We start from the raw sequence: 23,429 nt of genomic DNA, 5'->3' as shown, positions 1-23,429 counted from the left end.
ATGCATAAAAAGAATATTGTGTTCATTAAAAAATTTTAATATGTGTTTAGGCGTAGAAAATTATGAAAAATATCAATATATATTTATTAAAAATTAATATACAATCATCAGTATTTTGATATAGAAAAATATGATTCTTAGTTACAGTCTAGCATCGAGTAAGAATGTATATTAAAAGAGGATTGTACATCGTTAAATACATGTATTATAGTTTAGAATTCTTACGTGCCACTGCAATAGAAACATTTTTTAATTGAAGGGGAGCTAAATGGCCATCGGCGCTATCAAAATTTTGAACATAAAGCTCTTTCACTTGCAGATTGAAAAATTCCATTCTATTTTTTATGGGAGATATGTCTCGAAATTCGGAGATAGTGATATCGGTTCTATCAATAATTTGTTTGTCAAGTAAATTGACTTTATTTGGATACATCGAGTCACCTGGTAAAACGTGTACTTTTCCATCTTGTAATTCTACCTGTATCTAATAATATACATATGTATTATTTTAAAATCATTTCTTAAGTATTAGAATGAGTTTTTTTCAAGTTCTTTCACATACTGGTAAATTTAAGAGCACGCCCATTTTACCACGATCGACTGCGAAATCTAGTAAATTATGTATGCTTTCGAACTTTGCTATTCTTGCAATTTCGTACTGTTGAGGAGGGGGAAACGCAGCATCAGGAGATGAAAATAAAAAATTCCCGGGCATGTCCCACTAAATTTCAAAAGCAATATTATATATGTGTCATATTATATTATACTGATGTATTACATTTGATTATCACAACAATCTTACTTTCAAATCTTCCATTTCTGTAATCTCATAAATGGTTTGAGGCATAGTTGCAATACAAGCCAAATAAAAAGCAGTGTCATAACGTCGTCCAATAAAACAAGTTGGTGTTAACCAATTACTCCATTCATAAAGAGACCATAGATCTGGATAACAGTTAAAATCTTTGCACAATGTATAAAATTCCCTGGCATCGTTGTGCACCCTTGTTTGCCAATTATATAATTCACTTTCAGAAACTAAAAGGGGACAAGAAATAAAAAAGGAGAAAAGAGAAAATTGTCACTTATTTATTTACTCTAACGAAACAGATTTTATTTTTGTGATAGAAACATTATCAAACAAATTACTTTTTATGTGTTGCGACCAACCAAGATCAGTCATCTCTTCTGGTGACTGCTTGCAAAGAAGTATACCAGATTCTTCGAAAGTCTCACGAATTGCAGTAATTCGTAATGAAACTTCTCTTGGTAATTCATTCGGTTTAAATTTGAAAATTTGAGGACGGTTTGGAGCATTTGGACTCAAAGATTTAAAACTATTGGCATCAAAACCAAAGGCGGAATAAATATTGTGCCATTTTAAATCAGCATCGGATGGATCTATTACTCCTCCAGGAAATACATATGTACTTGGCATGAACTTCGAATTCCGATGACGTTTTAGACATAGTAGATTGTAATTATACTGAAACTAGATATTATTATCCAAACTTTGAATGTAGTATTTAATAGCTACTTTTCTGACAAAAAATATAAATCAAAGAACGATTTCGGTGTATAAAATACGATTCGATTATCGATATTATATTCATAACCTTAAGCTTGATTATGTTTTATTATTTTCTTTTTACTACAATAATAAAAATAATGATCAAAGCAACATTTAATTATAAATACTTTAATCAAACTTACCTTTGTAGAAGACGGGCGAATATATCTTTGTGTTTGACGTGCAGCTAATATTAAGCTAGCAGAATCTTTCCACGCTTTCATTTTTTTTATTAATTAACGTATTTTGATTTTATGCTAATGTTTGTAATTTATGAAATTTTTTAATAAAAAAAAAACAATTTACAAGGTTATATGATCCCACAAGATGTACTTATAACTTATAACCTAATTGACTATATCTGTATATGTATACGATCTAAAGAAGATAATCTTCAGTAACAAAATAAATGAATCATCAAATGAATGATATCATCTTTTTTGATATATATTGTATTTTTATATATATTGTAAAGCTTTGTAATGTAATTAAGCTGTTAAACATTGTTTTCTTTTTTCTGCACTCTGTAATTTCTTTATTGTAATATTTTATATTTTTTACAACATTAAATACGCTATAGTATACTAATATTTAATATACTTTATGTACAAGTCTATTAGATACTAGTGTTAATGAGTATTATTGTAAGGTATTTTGCTCAAGCCTAAATTTTTATGGATTACTTATGTACATAAACAATGATACAAGTAAATTACAATTACATTGATAATAAACTATGATATGTAATATTACATATCTCAAAAACTATAAAATATGAAGTACTTTGACATTGTAGCGATAATAAACTATTTGCCTTCTGCATCGTTATTAGTTTTACCAGTAGCTGCAATCATTAGCTCATATAACTGATACATTTGTTCATTCCTAAATTTGTCTAAATCTTCTTCTTTTAAATTTTTACCTAGAGGCTTAGCTGTATGAGGCCCTTTTAGTCCAAGTTGTTTAGTAAGCATTATAGCATACTCCTGCGAAATAAAGTAATTTCATTATTCATGTTAGTCAACATAATTTTTAGCTATTAAAGACAAAATATCAATTTAATTCCTATTTATTGTACTTTTATCACTACAATAGAGGGTAAAAGATAACCTATATAATTATGTTAGAGAAGTATTGGACTAAAATTTTTAATATTACTCACTGTCCATTCCTTCAAAAATATAGCTGCTGTAGCTTCATCACAATTTTTATGTCTTCTGAACTCATCTTGAACATAACTGGTTCCTACAGCTTGAATTTCAGCTGGTAAACCACGATGTAACCTTAAAATTGTTTTGTACAGTATTCTAACACGTTGTACATGAGATAAATTGGACATAATTTATTTATTGGAAGAATGTCATCTATGCATGCTAATTGAATGTCTGCATACAATTTTTTTCAATATTAACTTTATTGAAAGACAAATTTTATTAAATAAGAGACATTAGAATCTCGCGCCAAATACCAGACAACTCTTTGTAAGTAATGAAGGAAAGAAAGCTTGTATATGTGTATACCTATTTATAATATTATGTAAACTATGTATACATTATCAAATTATTGGATCTATCGTAATGAAAACTGATTACAAAGCAAAATTAATGACATATTTTGATATAATGTTCCGATAATTACTGTTTTGCTGAATTTTACATTGCACTTTATTCAAGACATAAATTAAAATACTTTGGTAGGTACTTAGAAATATTTGAAATACCAGTGGGTTTGATACAATCGAAATTTAAAACAATGATTCCCTATCATAAGGAGATTTGTATAACGTAACAAAATTAAAATATTATAGTCTTTAAAAAATAGTATGATACATATCGTATGATGTGCATCTAATAACGTTTTCAATTATTGGATATTAATAAGAACTCAAATTCTTAAAATATAGATATTATGCTCTTTAAGATTTGAAATTTTAGCGAGAAAATTGCAATTATTCTTAAATCGATAAAAAGTTCCGAAACATTATCAAAGTTTAATCCGTATAATTTAAACTTTTTTTTACAACGTTTGATACAACTTTTATTAAGTCTTTGTTAATATCTATTCTTAAATTGAAATAATTAAAACAAAAATTAAATTGAGATAGTTGAAATAATTACTTTCTGCGCCTATGTTTTTAGGCAGGACCCCCGCGAATATTTCGACCAATAACGACGATTAAACTTTAGTACCAATCACCTGTCTTTTAACATTTTTCAATTTGGAACGTTATATGTTTTTATAACTTTTTTAGTTCGTTATAGAGAACAATGAAGTGAGAACGGATGCTCTGAGTGAATTACTAAAGGTAATGGTTTCGATTAAATTATGTACAAAAATAATCGGTTTAAAATTTTTATGACTTATGTTAGAATACGTAATTTTACTGCATATTTCGAGGAATATTGTGTAAAGGTGATCCCTCCTGCCGCGCTTTTGTTGACCAATCAGGAGGATCTATTGTATCCTTCTGGCTACTTCTTTATTACCGCTCATTCGTCATTGTACCCTCGTCCTGTTAAGACACTTAAATAATTAATCCGATTTAATGTATTAATTGTACAATCCTATTTTTCATTACGTGGTCTCAGCGGTCAGAAAAAGAAGAAAAGAGATATTAAGAAATCTAGGTAAGCAATTTTATTCATAAAATTCAGTTTTTCAGAGGATGGGTGCCGTGGATCGGGTGGGTCTCCAAACGCAGCATCCTCCACGTGGTGAGATCTGGGCAATCAATATTATTTGAGGGATAGTTATTATGTCTCAAATAATGTACAGCTAATTGGCTATTTTCGTGTTACCAAAATTTATCATATCTTGCACCCTTTTTTTTTTTTTATTCTTTTAATTAAAATATCAGGAACATTCTGATCATTTGGTATAGTATTTAAAAATGCATATACTATCTCTTTATTTTGTTTAACTTAGAATAATTATTCAAATGATTATCACTGGTATCAACTTCATTTTTGATATATTAGTTATCCTCAGGGCACCTAGCATCTTGGATTTCCTGCAAGTTTAGAGAAAATCAAGTTAAAGTCAGAAAGAACTCAAATCAGTGGCAACTTAATTTTGACTTGGTATTGATAATATTGACAGAAAGAAGGATGATTAAAAATGAAGAAATGATTGAAGAAAGAAGAAAAATAGATGACCATCTTACGCGGTTTCGCTTATCTCCGTATTTCGACCAAAATGTAACTTTACACGAGCTTTTTTGTCCAGTTTGCTTATTGAAGACGGAACAGGAAGAGAACGGCGGCGAATACAAGTGTAAAGAAATAGCAGGATTCACGGTACTCGGATTTTCAACTCGATGAAGTCCTAAAGAATCTGTAACAAGTTGTATATAAATAAAATCAAAATAAAATCTCAACAATATTATATAACGATAGATAATTTAGTGTATTTAGAAATTATACCATTTATATAACATATCTGATTAAGACCAAGGGTATTTCTTTCCAATTCTTGTAGTTCTTCTGGTTCCTCATGCTGTATAGGCCACGCGTATCGTGTCTATAAAATCATAAACATAATAAAAAATTATTCGCTATATATATATATGAAAAAAATAGAATGTTTCATTCTATACCTCAAAGAGTTCACCTTGGAGAATTTTCATTACGCAATGTGCATTCGCATGATCATGTATTGCTGAACCATGACCTTCTCCCCAACATAGAATCATTAGATTGAACCTTCCATTTCCTTCATCGACTAAATTTCTTGTATACCTAAGCACAATGATTCATTTGGATTTTTCTTTAAGGACTTATATGATTAAACTAGACAAGCACCGGTGAATCACGTTAAATTAGAGGACAATAAATTAGTCTGATTGGAAATGTACTCGGTATAGGCATTGTTTCTAAGTTCATGAGAATGTTTTGTCGTTCGTTATTTTCGACCCGATAAGTGTCGCGTGTCAAAGAACCGATGTTCTGAATCAAGTGTAATGTTTAAGAGAAGGGGGCATACGTGGAAAGTGTGTGTAACCAGCCGTTCACCGTACTATACTACGCACACTACTGATTTATGTGCAACACACATAAACATTGAAGTGTTCCGCATACTTACGTTTCGGTTGCAATGATGTCAAATCTTTTTGGTCATATTTCTTTGTGTATTATATTATTAAATGACATGGTAGAAGATAACGTTTCCATATCTATTTACGAAACGCAAATAGGACATGTACTAGGTCGGCATAAAGTGAATCGAACGAAGTACTAGAAATCAACAAAGTGTTTCGATGAATATTTTCGATGTAATTTTTATGCGATTAGTAATCGTCTTTTTTCCGTTCGATATAGTACGTTCTACTCTGTAAAGAGGTTGTGCCTGAACTACAGTTTCCATACTTTCGCGTGTTATGTGGAAATCGGCTATGATAGCAATTCCGTGTAATAATTCCATTTATACATACATACATACATATATATATATATATATATATATATATATATATATATATATCTTGTAACGTGATCATTATTATCTTTATAATTGGTGAAGTAATATTCATTGAAAATTTATGTTATCTTGTAGGCGAACAGAATAGAAAGTTCAGACTAATTCATTTGTTTTCTCAATCTAAACTTAGATTTGTGCTTTTAATTTTGAAGAAATTATACAAATTATTTTTTCAAACTGCTTTAATCGCAATCTAAACACTTGGTTGTAGTTTCTGTCGATTATGTACTAATTAATGCAAAATATAATTAGCATGCGAATAGATGATCAGCTTGTACTTACTAATTGATGTGTCATTCTTCGTGAATACAAAGGGTAGCTTTAATAGATTTTGATAGATGTTATTTATAATTTTTTAATTACATAAACAAAATTATCGTCTCGTATGAAAATACTATTTGTAATAATATCATCGTTTAATAATATCACAGCTATCTGGAATAATTCTGGTATGTACTCTTTTTTTGTTTTAATATTGATAGCTTTCTAATGCACACATTATGCCACTTATTGCATTTATTGTAGCATTTTAGTGCGAAGTGCGATCGTTGTAAAGTCTCGCAATATATGTTTTTGCAGATAAGAATAATGACGTTTTCAGTAAACTTTTAAATTTGTCTTGCTTCTATCAGAAATCCGACCATGTTCCCTTCTTATTTTTTTTAAGGTCAGTTACTTCATGCTCGCGTGTCAACTTACACAGATAATACTCAAAGTACAAGGTTATTAAATTCATTACTTAAGATTGAATGAAACAAAATATTTAAGAGAAGACCAGGGTCGAAGAAACAGTAACAGATGATAACCTATCGTAAATTTTATGTTAATTTTATTTTATGTTTGAGATGTAGTTGTGCCGTGTTCTGTCGACTGATAAAATATTTACTGGGGAATTCGATCTTTCGCGAACGTAAGACGCGTAGAAACGAAATAGAATGGGAATCAGGTGACCACCCTCGTTATAGTCGTTGATATTTTAATCCAGTTAATATACTGTAACTTCATACCGTACTGTATTTTTGAAGTATTGAAATATATAAATCTTTATATTAAAATTCCTTATTTTTCCTTTAGATTATTTTAATAACTGTTAGTATAATTTTCAAGCTGTCAATTTACCTGTATCTGTCAAATTTTGCATATTTTTTCCATTCTGCGGAGTTGCTTCTGTACGAGGCCATTAGATATTGAACCCTGTCTATATTCACGTAGTCAGTTTCGAAAGCTTCGTGTAAACCATCTATGAGTTCCCGAAGAGTTAAAGAATTCTTCTCGTTTAGTAGTTTATCACGAGAAACACAGGGTGATACAGGATCTTCACTGTACACTTGCATTTTCTTTCCAATTTGTCACCTTTCTTCTTTTTTACCGGCGCTCGATAAGAATTGACAAAAAAATATAATAGAAATAAATGACACGAAATGAAGAAACAATGAGCGTTAGGATACTCGAATTTGATTCTTGAAGCAAAAGAGTGCTATTTGAAAGCGAAAGCAAACGAGGAACACGATTAAGGAAGAACACGTTGCCCGTCTACGGCTCGTACTGATCTAGTAAAACGGAGGAGACAGCGTCTTGTATGAAGCCTAAGATACCCCCTACTCCTGACAATTCTAGCAGTCTCAAATATTTTGCACACAGTTGTGAGGTAAATAACACTTCCGAAGTCTTGGTTGTTTTTTGTTTCTTCAATGAAAGTGGAGAAACAAAACACTCAATGTAATGTTGTGAACATTTTTTAGCTGTATTTTAGCTTTATATTTTAGCTTTATTTTTAGCTGTATATTTTACGATTAACATTGTATACAATTTTTTTGTAGAAAGATGCAAGATTAGAAAGGAAGCTTAATCTATTTAAATTTATTTTATATTTCAGTTACATCACGCATATTTAATACGTTCATTTATTTTTGTCTTAACGCGTTTGTGACATACGCAAATGTTTATTAATGTTTAATATCTTTGACTTTAATTTTTATTTTACATATGTTACATAAAAAGACAACTATGTTGTTATATCGTTATATCCGTTATAATTTACAAAATGAAATATTCGTTCCGTTAATATGCTAACTATTGCTACGTAATCAGAGCGTTTTGCAATATGTCAAATGTTTTATCGTAACTAAAACAGAGTTACCTTGTTTCTTTATGATTATATATATATATATATACACATAAGAGGGAATGATTTAGTAAAATGCAACAAACTGAAACATATTATAGTGTAAACATACTTGAAACGTTAAAGTTAAATCCTCGACAGTATTATATACCTTGATCAATTTTGAAAAAGAAAGGAAAAGAAATGACACTGGAAAATGTTCATAAAAATTCTGTAGAGAGAGAAGTAGGAGGAAGATACGTTCGATTATCAGCTAAATAAAAATGCTGCTTTTCATTGTGAAAAATGAAAATTGCGAGTGCAGCAGAATCGTTTGAACCGTTGTTCGTAGAACGCTCTTAACAATATAATTCAAATAAATTTTGTTATGTATAAAGATATTATCGAAGACTATGAAGAAGGGGTTCATTTTCAAAAATTTCGAAAGATGCAAATCGTTTGTTGGCTTTTGTTTAAAAATCCTGAGCGGTAGTTTGCTCCAATTGACATTGTATTCCAAATTGTAAGTCAAGTAACGACAGGTGTCACATTAGTGCACGCAAATTGTCTTTTCGTCATTGTTCTTCGGTTTCGTAGATGTTTTTCCATACGATGTGCTTTCCTTCTCTTTCGTACGGCAAGGTGAATCAGTGCACCTGCATGGCCTCGACTTGTTGCGCTCTCTGGCCGCAATGCAGCTGTAGTAAAGAATGTAATAAAAAATCAACAACTGGAAGTACCAGATCTACGTTCGGGGCAATTAGCGAAAGAAGTTGTTTCCGCTAACGTGAAATTTCCACACTTCTTCCGTTTTCCTCTTTTCTTTCTTTCTATCGATACTTACATGCACGGTGAATTTTTACAATAATAACATTTCGCTTTCAGCTTTTTCTGACTGGGCTTAGATCTCTTGCATCTACAGGGTGTTGCTTTGCAAACACAACAAAGGGCTACCAATACTTTTTTCTGTTTGTCGCTCTTTGCGTGATTAGACTCGTATTTGCAATTATTCAATGATTTATTTTTCGCTTTTTCCATACATACGGCGATAATCTTCCGTCGTGTTTTAGGGCTGTAACGAATAGTTTCTTAATATGATATTTTCGCAATGCGCTTCTTACTTTAACCCTTTGCCAGGGTAATAAAATGACGAAGAATTGGAAATGTACGATTTAGGAAATAATTGTATTTTCTTTTCAAGATATCAGAATCAAGTAGAAAAATAGTTTTGACACGGCGGTCATTGACGATATATTGAATTTTAAAATTGTTCTCTTGTCCCTGTGATTTTCATTTATAATGTACTTATAATACACATTATTAAAATAATACTGTAAATTATGAGTCATCTAATGATTGCCTGTCCGAGTTTCTTGCGATTTACATTATTAATGGGTTAATCAAAGTAGTAAAAAAATCCAACCTGATACAATACTTTATCTTCCTATCTTCTCTTCTCTCATCTCTGTCTACACTAACATTACAACAGCAAGGAGCTTTTTGGCATCGCGCACAACACGTAGATTCGATTATTTTTTGCTGCAATTCATCCATCACGTCAGAAAAAACGCTCAATCGTTGATAAGGAAGGTCATCGGAGTTATGCTGCTTAAGCTTCTCGCAGCAGCAGCATTCATTGATGGAATCGGTTTTAAGATCGGTCAAATTCCTAGAAAAGTAACGTCGTACTTCTTCTCTAGGCTTCCACGCAGTAACGTACATAGTGCGATCGTTATTAGACTCGGTCAGGACCGGTCTTCCATCGCAAATTGTTTTCTGCTCCTTACACAAGCACATATCTATGGGCAGTTCACAGTACGAACATTTTCGTGCCATCGCCATACACGTGCATTTGTCGCGAGGTTTATCGCAATAAAGACAAAACATCGATTTCATGTACCCACTACTGCTCTTCCTTTCGTAAATTAATTTACAGTTGCATTTATTTTGAGGTTTGTAACAGTTTACGCAGTTTACCATCAATCTACAACTGTTTAATTGTAATTAAGTTTAATTGTCGATGAGACACTGATCGAGCTGAATAGATTCCGGATGTTCGTGCAAATTCATATTTTTGTTAATATATTTACCTGCATTCGTTCCGTGATCTACAAAAATTGTTGCAAGGAATTATTCTTCTACAACTACACTCCTCCCAGGTTTTCTTATCACGGTATGGAATCGCACGATTACTTTCTTGAGAAATAGTATGATAACACGATCTTTCCTTTTTTAAGCAACTTTTAGGATAATTTATAGGTTCGTTATTGCATTGACGCATCGGTAAATAATAACAATTGCATGTGCTTTTTTCGGTTGTAGTATAATCGGTAACACCCGTATGCCTTGTGTAACTTGGGTTCGCGTTTCTACATATCATACGAGAGTCGAATTTGTCAGGTTGCGTAGATACCGCGATAGATTCTTTTTCAGAATGCACAATAACATTCATTTCTTCACCTGACTTGTCTTCTTGAGTTTTAGTAATCTGCGGTTCAAGTTCTTTTTCTTCTTCAACGTCGATTCCCTTCTCAAGCTGTGGCTTCGTCAACGATTCATGAATTTCGCGATTTTTAGGCATGTCTTGAGTTTCAGATATTTTTTTATCGTTTTTAGGATTTCCTTGGTTTCCTAATTCAATAGCAACATTTTGAATTGGCGAAACAGCCGAATTTTTGCTATTAGTGACAATTAATAAATTTGATTTATTTGGATTTTTTTTACTGACATTAGAATTTATTTTATGTTCTGCATTATTTTTTATTTTTTCTTTGGTGGATCGCGAAGGATTGGAAGCAGGATCGTCTTTATTGTTCTTTTTATTTTCTTCGTATACAGGCGGTTTCGTTGAATTAGCTATATTCGGATTTTTATTGTTATTTTTATTTTCCTCGTTTACAGACTGCTTTTCTGAATTATCTGTACTCGATTCAGGTTTATCATTTTTCTTCGGTATAAGTATTTTCTTTAGCGTAGGTATTTTCGTCGGTATAGGTACTTCTGTCGGTATAGGTATTTTTTTCAGTATATATGTGAACAATTTAGATTTTGTATCGTCTTTAGATTTCTCTGGTAATTCGCTAGTTTCTATTTCGGGAATTTTAACAGTTTTATCGATAATAATATCAGGCGATGCAGGTTCCACGAATCCTTCAGGCTTTGGTTCTGGGCGTTCTGTTCTACCTGTAATCATTTTTAAGCCTTTGAAAAGAAGCGATGGTCTCAATATTTGTTGGATGACTTTCGTGTCTTTGCTTTCGCTGTCGCCTTCTTTCTCTAACTCTCTCTCCTCTGCTTTTTTCGTATCTTTAATTCTGTTGTCGTCTTTCTTTAACTCCCTCTCCTCTGCTTTTTTCATATCTTTAATTTTGCTGTCGTCTTCTTTCTTTAACTCTCTCTCCCCTACTTTTTTCATATCTTTAATTTTTCTGTCGTCTTCTTTCTTTAATCCTCTCTCCTCTGCTTTTTTCGTATCTTTAATTTTGCTATCGTCTTCTTTCTTTAATTCTTTCTCCTCTACTTTTTTGATATCTTCAATGTTTCTGTCATCTTCTTTCTTTAATCCTCTCTCCTCTGCTTTTTTCGTATCTATAATCTTGCTATCGTCTTCTTTCTTTAACTCCCTCTCTTCTACTATTTTCGTATCTTTCATTTCGCTATCGTCTTTTTCTTCTAATGTTCTCTTTTCAGCTTTTCTCGTATCTTTAGCTTTGCCTTTGTCTTTCTCTTCTAACGTTTCATCTTCCAATCTTTTTTCCGCTGATTCCTCTTTCAATATTTCTTCATCTTTTTCCTGAGACAACTTTCGTTTCTCTTCAATTGCTAGTTGCTTGGGTTCAAGTTTGCTATATTCCTTACGCAACTTGTATTGTTTAGAAATAGTCGGCGGTACATGGATTTCAGGTTTTAAATCAACCGTATCTTTCGTCGATTTTTCCAAAATATCTGTTTTCATAACAGGAATTGGCAAAATATCAATAATTCCTACAGGTTTTGGTTGTATAGGTTGTTTCAACAACTGTTTCAGTACAATTACTTCAGGTCTTATTGTTCTTGATGGGACAAACTTCGGCATGTCAAGTAGAGTTTCTCCTGGTTTCTCGCTTTTTTCTCGTACAATAGGTATCTTTTCTTCCTCGGGTAAGTCTTTCGTATCCTTTTCTTTTTCCATGACTTTCATATTTTCAGCAGGTTCTTCCTTTAATTTCTCTATACGTTCCGGTAAATCCACAGAATATCTTGGGCATGGTACAAACGTCGTCGTTTCTTTTAAATCTTCTGAAGGTTTGCGACAAGTAGTTGTTGTTTCTTTCTCTTTTACAGTTGGCTTTTCAAACTTTTCGATAGTCTTCATATCGACGCATACATCTTCTTCTTCCTCTGTTATACAATTACAAGTCATCCATGATTCTTTGTTTACTGTCTTAGAGTAAGGTCTTCTGCTTTTACAACTGCATCGCAGATTAGACCTATCAATTAGTCCTTGATCTCTTTTACGATATTTACATATACTTTCACGAGCTTTTATAGGCAATGTACGATGTTCGCTATCGTTAATACGATAATTTAAATTAGGCTCTACTGACCAAGCGTCGGATGAAATACATACATCTGTATTTCGACTGCTGCAAATCGATTTCGATGACCATCCGTCGCTCTCTGAGTCTGTCAAGGTCTTCGTTGTATAAATCGTGGAGCAAGGTTTCTCTATTTTGTCGCATATAACAAATTTCGATTTTTCAAACGACAAGTCTGACTTATCAATTGTCATGAGAGTATCGCTATTATCGATGTCCTTGCATCCACATTCGGTCGAAACAGAGTCAGTGCTTACACGGTTGTCATCCTTATCAAGGTTGTCATAGACGTCGATAAAATTACAGCTTTCTACTTTCAGCGTGTTTTTGGAATCTCCGTATGGGCCTGAACTATAGGTAGTGCTGTCATCGTTACTTTGTTCACTTTTTACAAGAAGATCGATCGAATCCTGTTCTTGAAATTTTCTGCGCTTGTTCCGAATTGAAGTGACAAGTTTGCTCGATGAAACTTTTGACTGTTCCGTCGTCGTTTCTGAGCATGATTCCGTGCATGATTGAGATTTATCTTGTTTACTAGTTGCCTAACAAATAAAATAGTAAGTGGACAATTTTTTTTTTAAAAAAGAAATGCTATAAGCGAATAAAAAGTAGAATTACTTGGATATTTTCACTGGCTTCCGAACAGATATAAATGTTCACGTTTCCAGTCATCCTACGATTATCAGTTTTTACATTGTTTAATGATCTTGAGTGCCTCTTTTTCTTTACTTCTTCGAACGCGTTATCTTTTTTACTCTGACGTTTTCCTTTTTCCTCCTGTAATTTTCTAATATTCGTACGTACGCTATTATATTTTTCTCGAAGACGATTCGATTTTAAACGATTATCGAGCTGCTCGTTATTTTTACGTAATCGTTCTATCGTTGAACTATTCCGAGTGGTACGTGGTCGATGCTCGTGCTTCATTTTTACTAGAATTCCTTCCTTATTTACGTAGCAAACTTTATCAAAGTTAGCTTCTTCTTTTGGCTTCTTATCGGCATCTTGTTCTTCTTTCTGCTTTTTAAAACGCAAAATACATAATACATTAAAATAATAATTTCCTTCATTTTGTTTGCGCGTGCACTGACAATAAAAATGTGGTAAAAAATTGAAGTATCCTGGATACTTGCATCTTAAATACCATTTTACATTGCTTCACGATATTCTGCATCGCTTCTTTGATCGAGCTATTGATTATTTCTGTTAATTTCGTAGGAGAGATCTTGTCGTCTCTATCATGCTTCGTGCGTGTTTCTGAAAAATTGTCACAAGTTTCAGAACAAATGCAATCTCTGTTCGAATCCAAATTTACTTCTCTATATTTGTCTACTTTCTGAAATTTTTCTTTCGTGCAAGTCATCGAGTCGCAAATTCCATTTGCATCTGAATCTACATTTTCAGATGTTTCTTTCCTGCAAGTTATCAGATCGCAAAATTCGTTTTCATCCAAAAGTACCTTTTCATCGTTTTTCATTTCATCTTTGACTTCATCCTCGATTTCGCCTTTGATTTCATTCTTCGCTTCATTCTTGATTTTATCCTTCAAAATGTTTTTATTCTTTCTGTCCTCTTCAGTTGTTCGTAAGATATTTCTGTCTTTGGTATAGGATATCTTCTGGCGTTCAAGGTGCGTTGCAAGTAAAGTTCTAGGCACTGACACATTTGGCGAAAATGGAGGGGAAACGCTTGCTTTTACACCGTGAAGTGGATCAATTACATTTCGATCGCCACTTTTTGGAAGTTTTTCTGAATTTTGTCCCGGCAGAGACATATCGTTCTCTGTTTCCAAAATACCTGGCTTTGAACCCGTTTGTCTGCGACTGAACTTGTTAATTGTATCTTTTTTCTACTTCTTTCTTTTACGTTTGTCTTTGTCAAATCTTACGTCGTCTTCCAGATATATTCTTCTTCGATTTTGAAGAAACTTATACGTTTTCTTCGACATAGCCGAAATTCGTGTATGTGTTGGAAAACGATAATTTTATTTCATCTCTCGGATAGATAATTGTTAATCCTTTTTTTATTCGACAGTTCTATTAAAGGTTATACATTTTAATAGGATAGAAAATTTGAAACAGTCGAAAGTATTTTTGCGTCCATCAGAGCTATGATTATGAAGTGTGTTGCATGTAATACGATTAGAATATCATCATTTTTAAATGATAGAGAGATGAGCGAATATTTGTATATCTTGAAATGCCGATAGCGAATGACGATCAATTCGGAGAATTACTTAGAAAGAATATGTGCAGAGCGAAATCTTTAATAATACGGTGTGATTAAGAAATAAGGGTTTAATGCACTTAGGGTTTCTAAACTATATATTTTCTCTTTCTAATTCAGAAGGGGAACGCTATTAGTTTAATTACTGACAAAGCTTTGGATAATTCCTATATGCTTACATATTATATGCATTTTGTACATTTTCACGCATTTAAATAATTTCGCAGCATAAAAATCCGCAGTCCAGCCTTTAACATACTTAACAAACTATTTATTTCTCCTATGATAAATTTCCACCATTGAGTTCGCCAATGTAAGTATAAGATCCGATAACTAACGGTGTCTCGAGATTATACTATCAGGAATCAGATTCCAAAAGTTTGTAATACACGTTTGAAGATATTATTTTTATCCTTTCATTGGATTGACTCGTTATTATCACTTGTTTCATCGGCGGATGTTAAAGTACCAGATTTATGTGTCTTGTTAACGCAACTACAAGTAGAAGATGCCTCGCTTAAAACTTCTGCGTCACATAAGCAATCGTACATAATTTCCATTTCTTCAAACCTTACGTCTCCTCTGTGCGTCTTGCATTTGTGTTTCTTACATTTAGGCGGCTAAAATGATGATTAAGAAACATATATGCCAGTTGTTGCAATTATTAATTCACATTTCAAATTACCTTGAATGGTGCTACTATTTTATGAGCGAATTTCTTCATCACACTCGGCTTTTGTCGAGCTTGTCTTTCAGATGGATATAGTTGCTCCACTTCTTTACTTTTGTCTGCCTTTTCGGACAAGCATATTAAAGGTATCCTATTTCTAGGTTTCTTACGAACTTCTTCACGTCCAGCCCTTGTTTGAAATTCGCGTAAGACATTTTTATAAGCTTGCGACTCTTGATAAGCAAGTCTGCCATCTTTTTCTTTCGGTTTAAACTTAAAGCGAAATAATTATCTTTTTAACGAAAGCGATACTCTGTCTCATATAGTATGTGTACTTCAAAAATGTAACGACATGAATCATTTTTGTGTTGGAGTATTAAAATCGTCGGCAAGGGATTTTATGGGCTAAGAATGGAAAATTAAAAAAATAATATTTGATCATTGTTCCCTAGAATCTATCCCTTTTGCCAACATTATATGTCTTGAGTAAATAATTTTGTTGTTCACTTTCAAAGAGTATCACACTTCTCCTGAGAAACTTGTTTACTTACCGATGAATCAGATGCAGGAGAACGATCAACCTTTCGATCTTCCGCATCTGAAGATCGATGAGAACTTCTACTTCTCCGTTTTCTAATTTCTCTTTCTTGAATTAATCTCATTCGATCATGCCTTTTCAATTCTTCGATCAGTCCTGGACTCTGATACATAGGCAAGTATCTTTTTACCATAGGCATTTCAAATGTTCGTTTCGCCATCTCTGGATGATCGGAAGCACAGTTCTTACAAATATCTGGTCCATAACTTCGCGATGGAGATTCACGAGCAAAGTATTCATTTTCGCGTGGCTTCAATTCTTCTGCTTCGCTTCCTTTTTCAGCATTTTCGGGAACAAATCGACGTGATCTTTTTGATCGTGATTTAAGCTCAGGATGAATCTCTTCGTCATCGGTTAACGTTGATTTTTCTGAACCACTGCGTTTTCTTCGTTTTGACCTGCCATGTTCATCGCGATTATTTTTCAAAAATGCTCCCCTTAGTTGAATACTAAAGAGCATTAAAGAGAAAAATTTCTTTTCGTCAATGAGACGATGTTGAAGCTCATTATTATTTATGCCAAACTTATTTGTCAGGTATAAGCAAGAAAATTTTTTTAAATACTCTAGGAGCCTAATAAAAAGTCTATAAAAGCTATTATCCTTATCATTTATGTTATTCTTATTACCTAAGATATTATCATTATAGGAGGAGATGAATCATTTTTCAAGAAAACTGAAGACATAAAGGCTTGAAAAGTCGTGATGTTACAAACGATGAAATGTTTAATTTCCTTTAAATCTTTCTTTACTTTCGTCATGAATTCGCCAAATAATCTAATATGTACCTACCTTGCTATCTATTTTGATATTTACCTTCGACGATGCTTTTCTTTCTGTCTTCTACTCTCCTTATTTAACTCTCTAGAAAGTTCACCAAACTTTCCTGAGTCTGCGATATTTGTATCTTTCTTAATATAATTATCTCTTCTATCATGTTTGTGCAATTTTGTTTGAGTGAATTTGTTTTTATCTGATAGATCGGTGGATTTATCGACCTTCGTCTTTCTTATTAGCTTGTCGAAAAATATGTTTTTATTTCCAGTATCAATTTTTAGAAGTTTTCCTTCTGAGATTGTTGGCTTCACTTCCGAACATTGCATTTTAAACCCTGCAGCTTCTTCCATAGTCGCTTGTCGGTTCCTCGATTTATGACCAACACCGTATAATTTTAAATCTGCTGTTGGATCATATAATGAAGTATTATCTGTATCTGAACAAACTGTTGCAATTTCTTCCTTTATTTTCTTCGTAGTTATGCTTTTTATCTTTCTGTTTTCTTCCAATTCCGTGTTTTCTTCCTCTAAATCTTTCGAGTCTTTGTACTCAGAAAAATCATCCTTCGTATACTTTTGTTCGATCCACGGTTCTCTCACCTTTGTGTAATCTGTCTTACCTTTAGATACAATCTGACTAACTCTATTTGTCTGTTCCGATATAGTGCTCATACCCAATGAATAAATATCTTTATCTGCAGTTGTCTCAAACGTGATCTCTGATGTGCAAGAACAAAGATCCTAGAAGAAGCAAAAGAATGTTTTTCATCGTCTCTGGTATTTTGTAATGTTAACTAGACTGCGGATTTATGTTCTTATATGAATAGTTAAAAGAGTGGGAGCTTGGTAGAGATTTGTTTCACCTATTAAATATTACGACGAGTACCTGTACTTTGAATATTCTATACAATTTTATTCTATAAAATTCTTCCACCAAATTTCGAATAAATACATAACGATCCAGAGTCTAGTTATAAATTTATGTACAATTTTTTAAAAGTATAAATATGATAATACTAATTCATCGTTTTCTGTCGTGCTCCACGTGTCTCTATATTTAAGTCCTGTAGGCACTTTTATGTCTGACGGTTTATTGATATCCTCTACTTGGCGAACACATTTTCGCATTCGTGAGTCTTTAGTCTCATCTACCTCGAAATAAGACGTGTCTTTCACAGCAGACTCCAGATTCCTGTTTTATCGTACGTTTGTTAAAAATAATTACGTACAATAAGAAATACTTACTATTACTAAATAATTATATGCAAATTAAAAATAATTATAGTCTTTCATTTTTTATACAACATTACCTTGGTAATGGTTTCGTCTCGAAATTCCTTTCATACGATACCCTCCTAGTTAGAGTTTCATCAGAAGTATCTTCCGTTGTTGTCTTTCTACTTCTTCTTCTAGCCAAGTGTGATGGACTATCAGTGTCTCTGTCTTGCACATTTAGCAGACTCTCGTTTTCCTCGTCAGACGAGGAGGAAGAAGAGGGCGAGGAATCCTTCGTCCTTCTAACTCTTTTATACGATTGGATTGGCATTGATTGCTTTCTGTGAAGCATACTGACAATCTTATTCATAAGGGATGGACGTCTCCTTTGCAATCCTTTGCGTGTCTTCTCGTCATTCTGTCGAAGCGATAAATTTCTTTCTTTGATCAAATTTTCGACTAAATTCTATTTTAAATGGTTCTTTTTGTAACAAAATGGATACTCTAAATTCTATATCCATTTCTGTATCTTCCAGTGTTTTTAAAAAAGAGTGGGCTGCATAAATTTTTAATTTCGCTCTATATCGTTCGATAGTACTTTTTAGAAAACGATGGATCAAAAATTTGAGGCGCCTTGAAACGAAGTTTAAGCAAACTTTCTGTCCTTTCAATAAAACGTCAAATCCTTCCCCAAGGAATAATGATCCAGAAATATGAAAATATTCGGAGGGCTTAGAATGTTTCATACCTCTCCTTTACCGAGCCAAGGAATTCTCGCAACCGCATCGACGATTCTATTTATACGACCTAGTTTCCTTCTATCCTTTCTATCCTTCGGAAGTAATTCTTCCGAATCGCCGTCTATTTCTATGTGTATTACTTCTTCTTCGTCGACGTCTTCACTCGGCCAGGATTCCGTGTCGGCAATCGAACTTGATGAATCCGAATCTCTCACCTCGGCAACCGGCCGCTTTTTTAATTTGGCACGAACTTTTCTACGTGCTCTCACAACGAAGCCAGAAGTTGGTGATTTACTGCCCGAGATTGATTCTCTTACGAACGGTTGGTTGAATATCTAAATACGAAACGATATTAAAACAGTAGCAAGAAGATAGGATATTTAATGAAGTTGATATTAGACGAAAAGACTTTACTATGTCACGTTGAAACGCACTTGGATTGTTACGTCGTCTCGAATTTTCTGTGCTTCCACGTCTTTGAATCGTTTCCTCGTTTTCTCGATTTCGACTTCCTCAGGAGATTCATCTTGATACGCTGGGACAATTAACACGGTTATTGTAGTACACTTTAATGAGGTTGTCTCAACTATACGTTAAATTCTTACTGTAACTGTATTCGGTACTTTGATCGACATCTTCCAAGGATTTATCATCCGTCTGCTCACCGACGTCTCTTTCCATTTTCTCTGCCTGCTCGGCTCTTACTTTGTTTCCTTCTTTTTCGTTCTTCACTTTTACCTCTTCTTTGTCTTCTATCTTTCCTTCCTTTTTTGCTATCATTTGCATTGCTCTTTCTTCTTCTTCTTCTTCTCCCCCCATTACCCTTCCATTTTCGTATCTTTCTCCTAATATCTCTTCACCTTCATATTCTGTACCTAGTATCTTTTCATCTCCATATTCTTCACCTAACATTTCTTCATCCTCAGTTTCATATTCTTCACCCATCATCTCTTCATCTTCCACTTCATATTCTTCACCTGACATCTCTTCATCTTCAGTTCCATATTCTTTACTTAACATCTCTTCCTCTTCAGTTTCATATTCTTCGCCTAACATTGCTTCGTATTCCTCTCCCATCATTTTACCTTCCTCGTCCATTATTTTATCTTCTTCCAATTTCAATTCAGGTTTTAGCAACGCTCTTCTTGGTATTTCAAATTGATCTTCCGAAGAGTCTCTAATATTTTAAAGGCGTTAGTGATCACCGGTTAGCCTATTCAGGATTTTTATCATTAATTAATTTACTTCTCCTCACTCATGTCGGACAAGTCACCGTAGTCCATCGGTGACCGACAAATGGTGCACAAATTCTGCAAATCCGCGAAACATTGCGTACAATATAGGCCAATGCAACCAGGAGTTGGACATTTAACATGTGGATCCTCGTCACGTTCCACTGTGCCACACAGAAGACACGCTTTTTGTTTCGATGGGAAAAATATATTCAATAAGGGAAACGTGGCCCACAATTTCTCTTTCAAAGTTACTTTCTCGATCTTTTCCCCTTCGGTGAGGCCAAATTTTCGGCGCAATTGACGTCTAGCAAACTTCAAAAAATTGCCCCTTGACCTAGTTCGAAGTAAAGATTAGGAGAAAATAAGTATTTCGCATTTCGAAAGTTTCGGATTCGAAGTTGGCGAGTCTAAAAAACAGATTTCGACCCGTCTGTAGTTAAAATAAGTTCACCAGGTAGATACCTTGGATATAGAGAAATTGGATACCTGATGATGTAATTGTACAACCAAGCTGCCCTCTGCTTTGCTCTCTCGGGATAATACTGGCACATGACTACCTGTCTCATTCGTAAACCATAAGGCTCGAAAAATGCCATCAGCCAGCAAAGAAAGATCAAAACGAGGATCTGAGTGTATTTATCGAAATCAGGTGTTACAGGATCCGGAAGACAAAGCATCGTATCGATTTCTGTTCCCTGCCCGTGTGGCGTGAATGCTTTTACGATACTTTTATAAAGATCAGCTAAATACCCATCGCCCGATACGTGAATAGTTACCACGTTTGGTCGTTCGATCTAAAAGAATGCCGTATTACTGTATGAAGTAATTGCGATAATCATCCGCAGTCTAATAATAATAGTTCGTCATTTTACTTTGCTTTGAAATCGTCCGTAAAGTTGTATGGTGTTCAGTACCCAATAAAGACAATAATCTATCAATATGTACGTGATAAGTTTGACCGTAGCCAGGCTTAAGAATATGATAGACTTGGATAATTTCGTTCTTTCGGATTTTATTAATATGACGGAAGAGAGTGGTACGTATTTGTTCCGTTCACGTCGATTCAATGGCAAAACTGTCTCCTTGTCTTGACGTGTTCTTATCAAATCGATGGTACGTAGATCGTCGGTTATGTATCGATTGTCGAAACGCTCGCTGGTTAACCATTTGTAACGATAGCGTAACACCCTGAAAATATTAAATCGGATAGTCAATTTATATTGAATATTCCATTTCTGGCATTGTTTCAGAGAAATGCGCGAACGTACTGAAATTACACGATTGAATAAATTCATAATTATCCAACTATTCTTATCGATGTAATAGCTACATTACTTTACCTGAGTATGATAAAGAACATGAAAAAGGACGTGATGAAGTTCATGAAATCGAAGAAACCAAAGAGTTTGTCCGTTCTCGAGCGTATTTCTGTAGTAATGCTCGTGGACACGTCTTGTATCGTTCTGCTTTGGTTGGTTTCGAAATGAAACGAATGGGAGAACTTAACTTTAACGTAGAACATCGCTTTCATATGCATCGTGAACTTCTTAATTTCTACGAATTGCGACTGTAAAAACGTCTTCGGGGGAAAGAAACACGAAAAATTCAAATTTATTTCGAGATAACTTACTGCTCTTTACGACACCAACTACGCTGTCAGCGATATAGGAAACAAGCATGCAAATGAAATCCAGTGGCTTCACTATGTAACACAGACTACTGACTACGTAAGTTATGTTGCAAACCAATCCAAAAATTGGACCCAATTTTGCTTTGCAATCCGCCACTGCTCCTTCGAAAACGCTTTGGCACCTGTCGAAAGGTGTGCCCAACTTTTTGTTACATATACTTATGATACTTCCCAGCCATTCGAATACCGCAGTGATAACTCTAACTATGATGAGACACGAAGTAAAGGATGCAGGTTGTAAAACGTTTAATAGATTGTACACAAATTCTACTTACGTATGCTAAGAACGACTCTTTTAATCGCAATTAGAGTCTGTTTAATCCTCTTTACGACCACTTTGACCATCTTTATGACTTTCGATATTGCTTCTCGCAAAGCGTAAAACGGTTGTTTTGCTAAATCTATGACGGTCTTTACCGCTTCCTTTAACTGTTCCTGGAGAGTAAACGATATTTTCTAGTTGACCGTGAATGCGATCGATATTAGAGAACGGGGAATTTAATGACGTAAAATGATATAGAGCGATATACGTACTTGCGCACAGGCTAGTGACTCTGAAAGTACACCGATGTTGTGCATAGTATTCTTCACTGGTCCAGTTAAAGCTAAAATAAACGCGTACGCCATTAAAGCTTGCCTTCCGCGTTTCGAGAAAAATTGCGGCAAGAGAAGGAACACAACGCATCTGAAATATTCTTCTATTTATTTAAACTACCAAGAATATATCGTACATGTTATATGTATGATAAATACATGTGCATATCATAACATACCGGACTTGGAAAGAAAATGCAAGACCAAGAGTGAGAATTATTCCTATTATTGTACAGAGGAACGTCGCAGACGACAGCTTAAAGTGCAATTGAAAAACGAAAAATACGAAAAATATGTACGTCAAGAATATTCCACCAACGAATCCTGCAAAGCTTTTTGCTATGTAATTTTCCAGTGTTCCATCGGTACGAATTACAACAATCTTTTCATACATCCAAGAATCTCTTAAAATGGCAAAGATTTTGCCTAAGAGGTGTGTAACCTTCTTCTTAAACCTGTCTCGATTTTCCAAAGATAGTCAATATAAAAACGAAGTAAAAATTTCTCGATTATTTAAAGCTCCAGTCTAACCATATTTTTCTCCGACGAATTTGCTGCTTCAAGGTATATACAGGTTTGACGATACCCTTCGAAATCTCAATCGATGTCAGTTTTTCATCCTCGTAACTTTGCCTCAATTTTTCCAATTTGTTGGCTTTTAGAACCAATTGGAAAAATGCCATGATAGAGCTCTGTTCGTCTGACGTTAATAAATCATGCTGATAACTGAAATTATTCTTTGCACGATAGTTCCTTATGTAATTAATGGTTAAGTATACAGTTAACTTTTACTGTCTATAGAGATGCGATTTCATTTTTCTTTTCTTTTTTATCGAACTGTATAAAATATAGGAAGTATGTGTACATTAAGTTATATCGCCAGCTATAAGCTTTTAAGTATACAATAAAATTACAAATTATATTGCAAATAATACGAGTTGATTGGCTGCGATCGCGATT

The 23,429-nt window shown here is 33.7% G+C and overlaps 5 protein-coding genes across 6 annotated transcripts; all 5 read right to left on the bottom strand.

The window, feature by feature from the left end:
- Positions 1–60: 60 nt before the first annotated feature.
- Positions 61–1,957, bottom strand: LOC122574268 (nucleoside diphosphate-linked moiety X motif 19-like). 2 transcript variants are annotated; one of them, XM_043741660.1, is made up of 5 exons: positions 1,714–1,957; positions 1,150–1,492; positions 803–1,038; positions 563–721; positions 61–484 (listed from the first exon to the last, which is right to left on the bottom strand). In XM_043741660.1, exons 1-5 carry the CDS (start codon positions 1,792–1,794, stop codon positions 206–208), a joined length of 1,098 nt encoding a protein of 365 aa, XP_043597595.1. In that variant the 5' UTR covers positions 1,795–1,957; the 3' UTR covers positions 61–205. The 2 variants fall into 2 exon arrangements, with proteins under 2 accessions (XP_043597595.1, XP_043597596.1); XM_043741661.1 differs by having other exon boundaries at positions 1,150–1,486.
- Positions 1,958–2,076: 119 nt separating this feature from the next.
- Positions 2,077–4,034, bottom strand: LOC122574273 (succinate dehydrogenase assembly factor 3, mitochondrial). Its single transcript, XM_043741668.1, has 2 exons — positions 2,733–4,034; positions 2,077–2,556 (listed from the first exon to the last, which is right to left on the bottom strand). The coding sequence occupies exons 1-2, from the start codon at positions 2,907–2,909 to the stop codon at positions 2,377–2,379; spliced, it is 357 nt and encodes a 118-aa protein (XP_043597603.1). The 5' UTR covers positions 2,910–4,034; the 3' UTR covers positions 2,077–2,376.
- A 150-nt stretch (positions 4,035–4,184) lies between these two features.
- On the bottom strand, positions 4,185–7,582 carry LOC122574271 (cysteine dioxygenase type 1). The gene is made up of 5 exons (XM_043741665.1): positions 7,166–7,582; positions 5,166–5,307; positions 4,993–5,089; positions 4,734–4,903; positions 4,185–4,580 (listed from the first exon to the last, which is right to left on the bottom strand). The coding sequence occupies exons 1-5, from the start codon at positions 7,378–7,380 to the stop codon at positions 4,545–4,547; spliced, it is 660 nt and encodes a 219-aa protein (XP_043597600.1). The 5' UTR covers positions 7,381–7,582; the 3' UTR covers positions 4,185–4,544.
- Positions 7,583–7,718: 136 nt separating this feature from the next.
- Positions 7,719–14,513, bottom strand: LOC122574262 (calponin homology domain-containing protein DDB_G0272472-like). The gene is made up of 5 exons (XM_043741650.1): positions 13,346–14,513; positions 10,241–13,269; positions 9,574–10,140; positions 8,995–9,222; positions 7,719–8,848 (listed from the first exon to the last, which is right to left on the bottom strand). Exons 1-5 carry the CDS (start codon positions 13,652–13,654, stop codon positions 8,701–8,703), a joined length of 4,281 nt encoding a protein of 1,426 aa, XP_043597585.1. The 5' UTR covers positions 13,655–14,513; the 3' UTR covers positions 7,719–8,700.
- A 520-nt stretch (positions 14,514–15,033) lies between these two features.
- LOC122574379 lies at positions 15,034–23,324 on the bottom strand. Its single transcript, XM_043741895.1, has 18 exons — positions 23,001–23,324; positions 22,649–22,924; positions 22,410–22,560; positions 22,151–22,310; positions 21,816–22,079; positions 21,526–21,739; positions 21,058–21,373; positions 20,672–20,979; positions 20,196–20,519; positions 19,556–20,127; positions 19,385–19,485; positions 18,959–19,285; positions 18,306–18,628; positions 18,013–18,187; positions 17,036–17,736; positions 16,175–16,619; positions 15,639–15,896; positions 15,034–15,573 (listed from the first exon to the last, which is right to left on the bottom strand). Exons 1-18 carry the CDS (start codon positions 23,150–23,152, stop codon positions 15,370–15,372), a joined length of 5,271 nt encoding a protein of 1,756 aa, XP_043597830.1. The 5' UTR covers positions 23,153–23,324; the 3' UTR covers positions 15,034–15,369.
- Positions 23,325–23,429: the final 105 nt, after the last annotated feature.

Source organism: Bombus pyrosoma, linkage group LG13 (assembly GCF_014825855.1).
Source record: "Bombus pyrosoma isolate SC7728 linkage group LG13, ASM1482585v1, whole genome shotgun sequence".
Classification (NCBI taxonomy): Eukaryota; Metazoa; Arthropoda; class Insecta; order Hymenoptera; family Apidae; genus Bombus; species Bombus pyrosoma.
The sequence above is the reverse complement of the archived record's forward strand: the minus strand, read 5'-3'. Positions and strand labels throughout refer to the sequence as shown.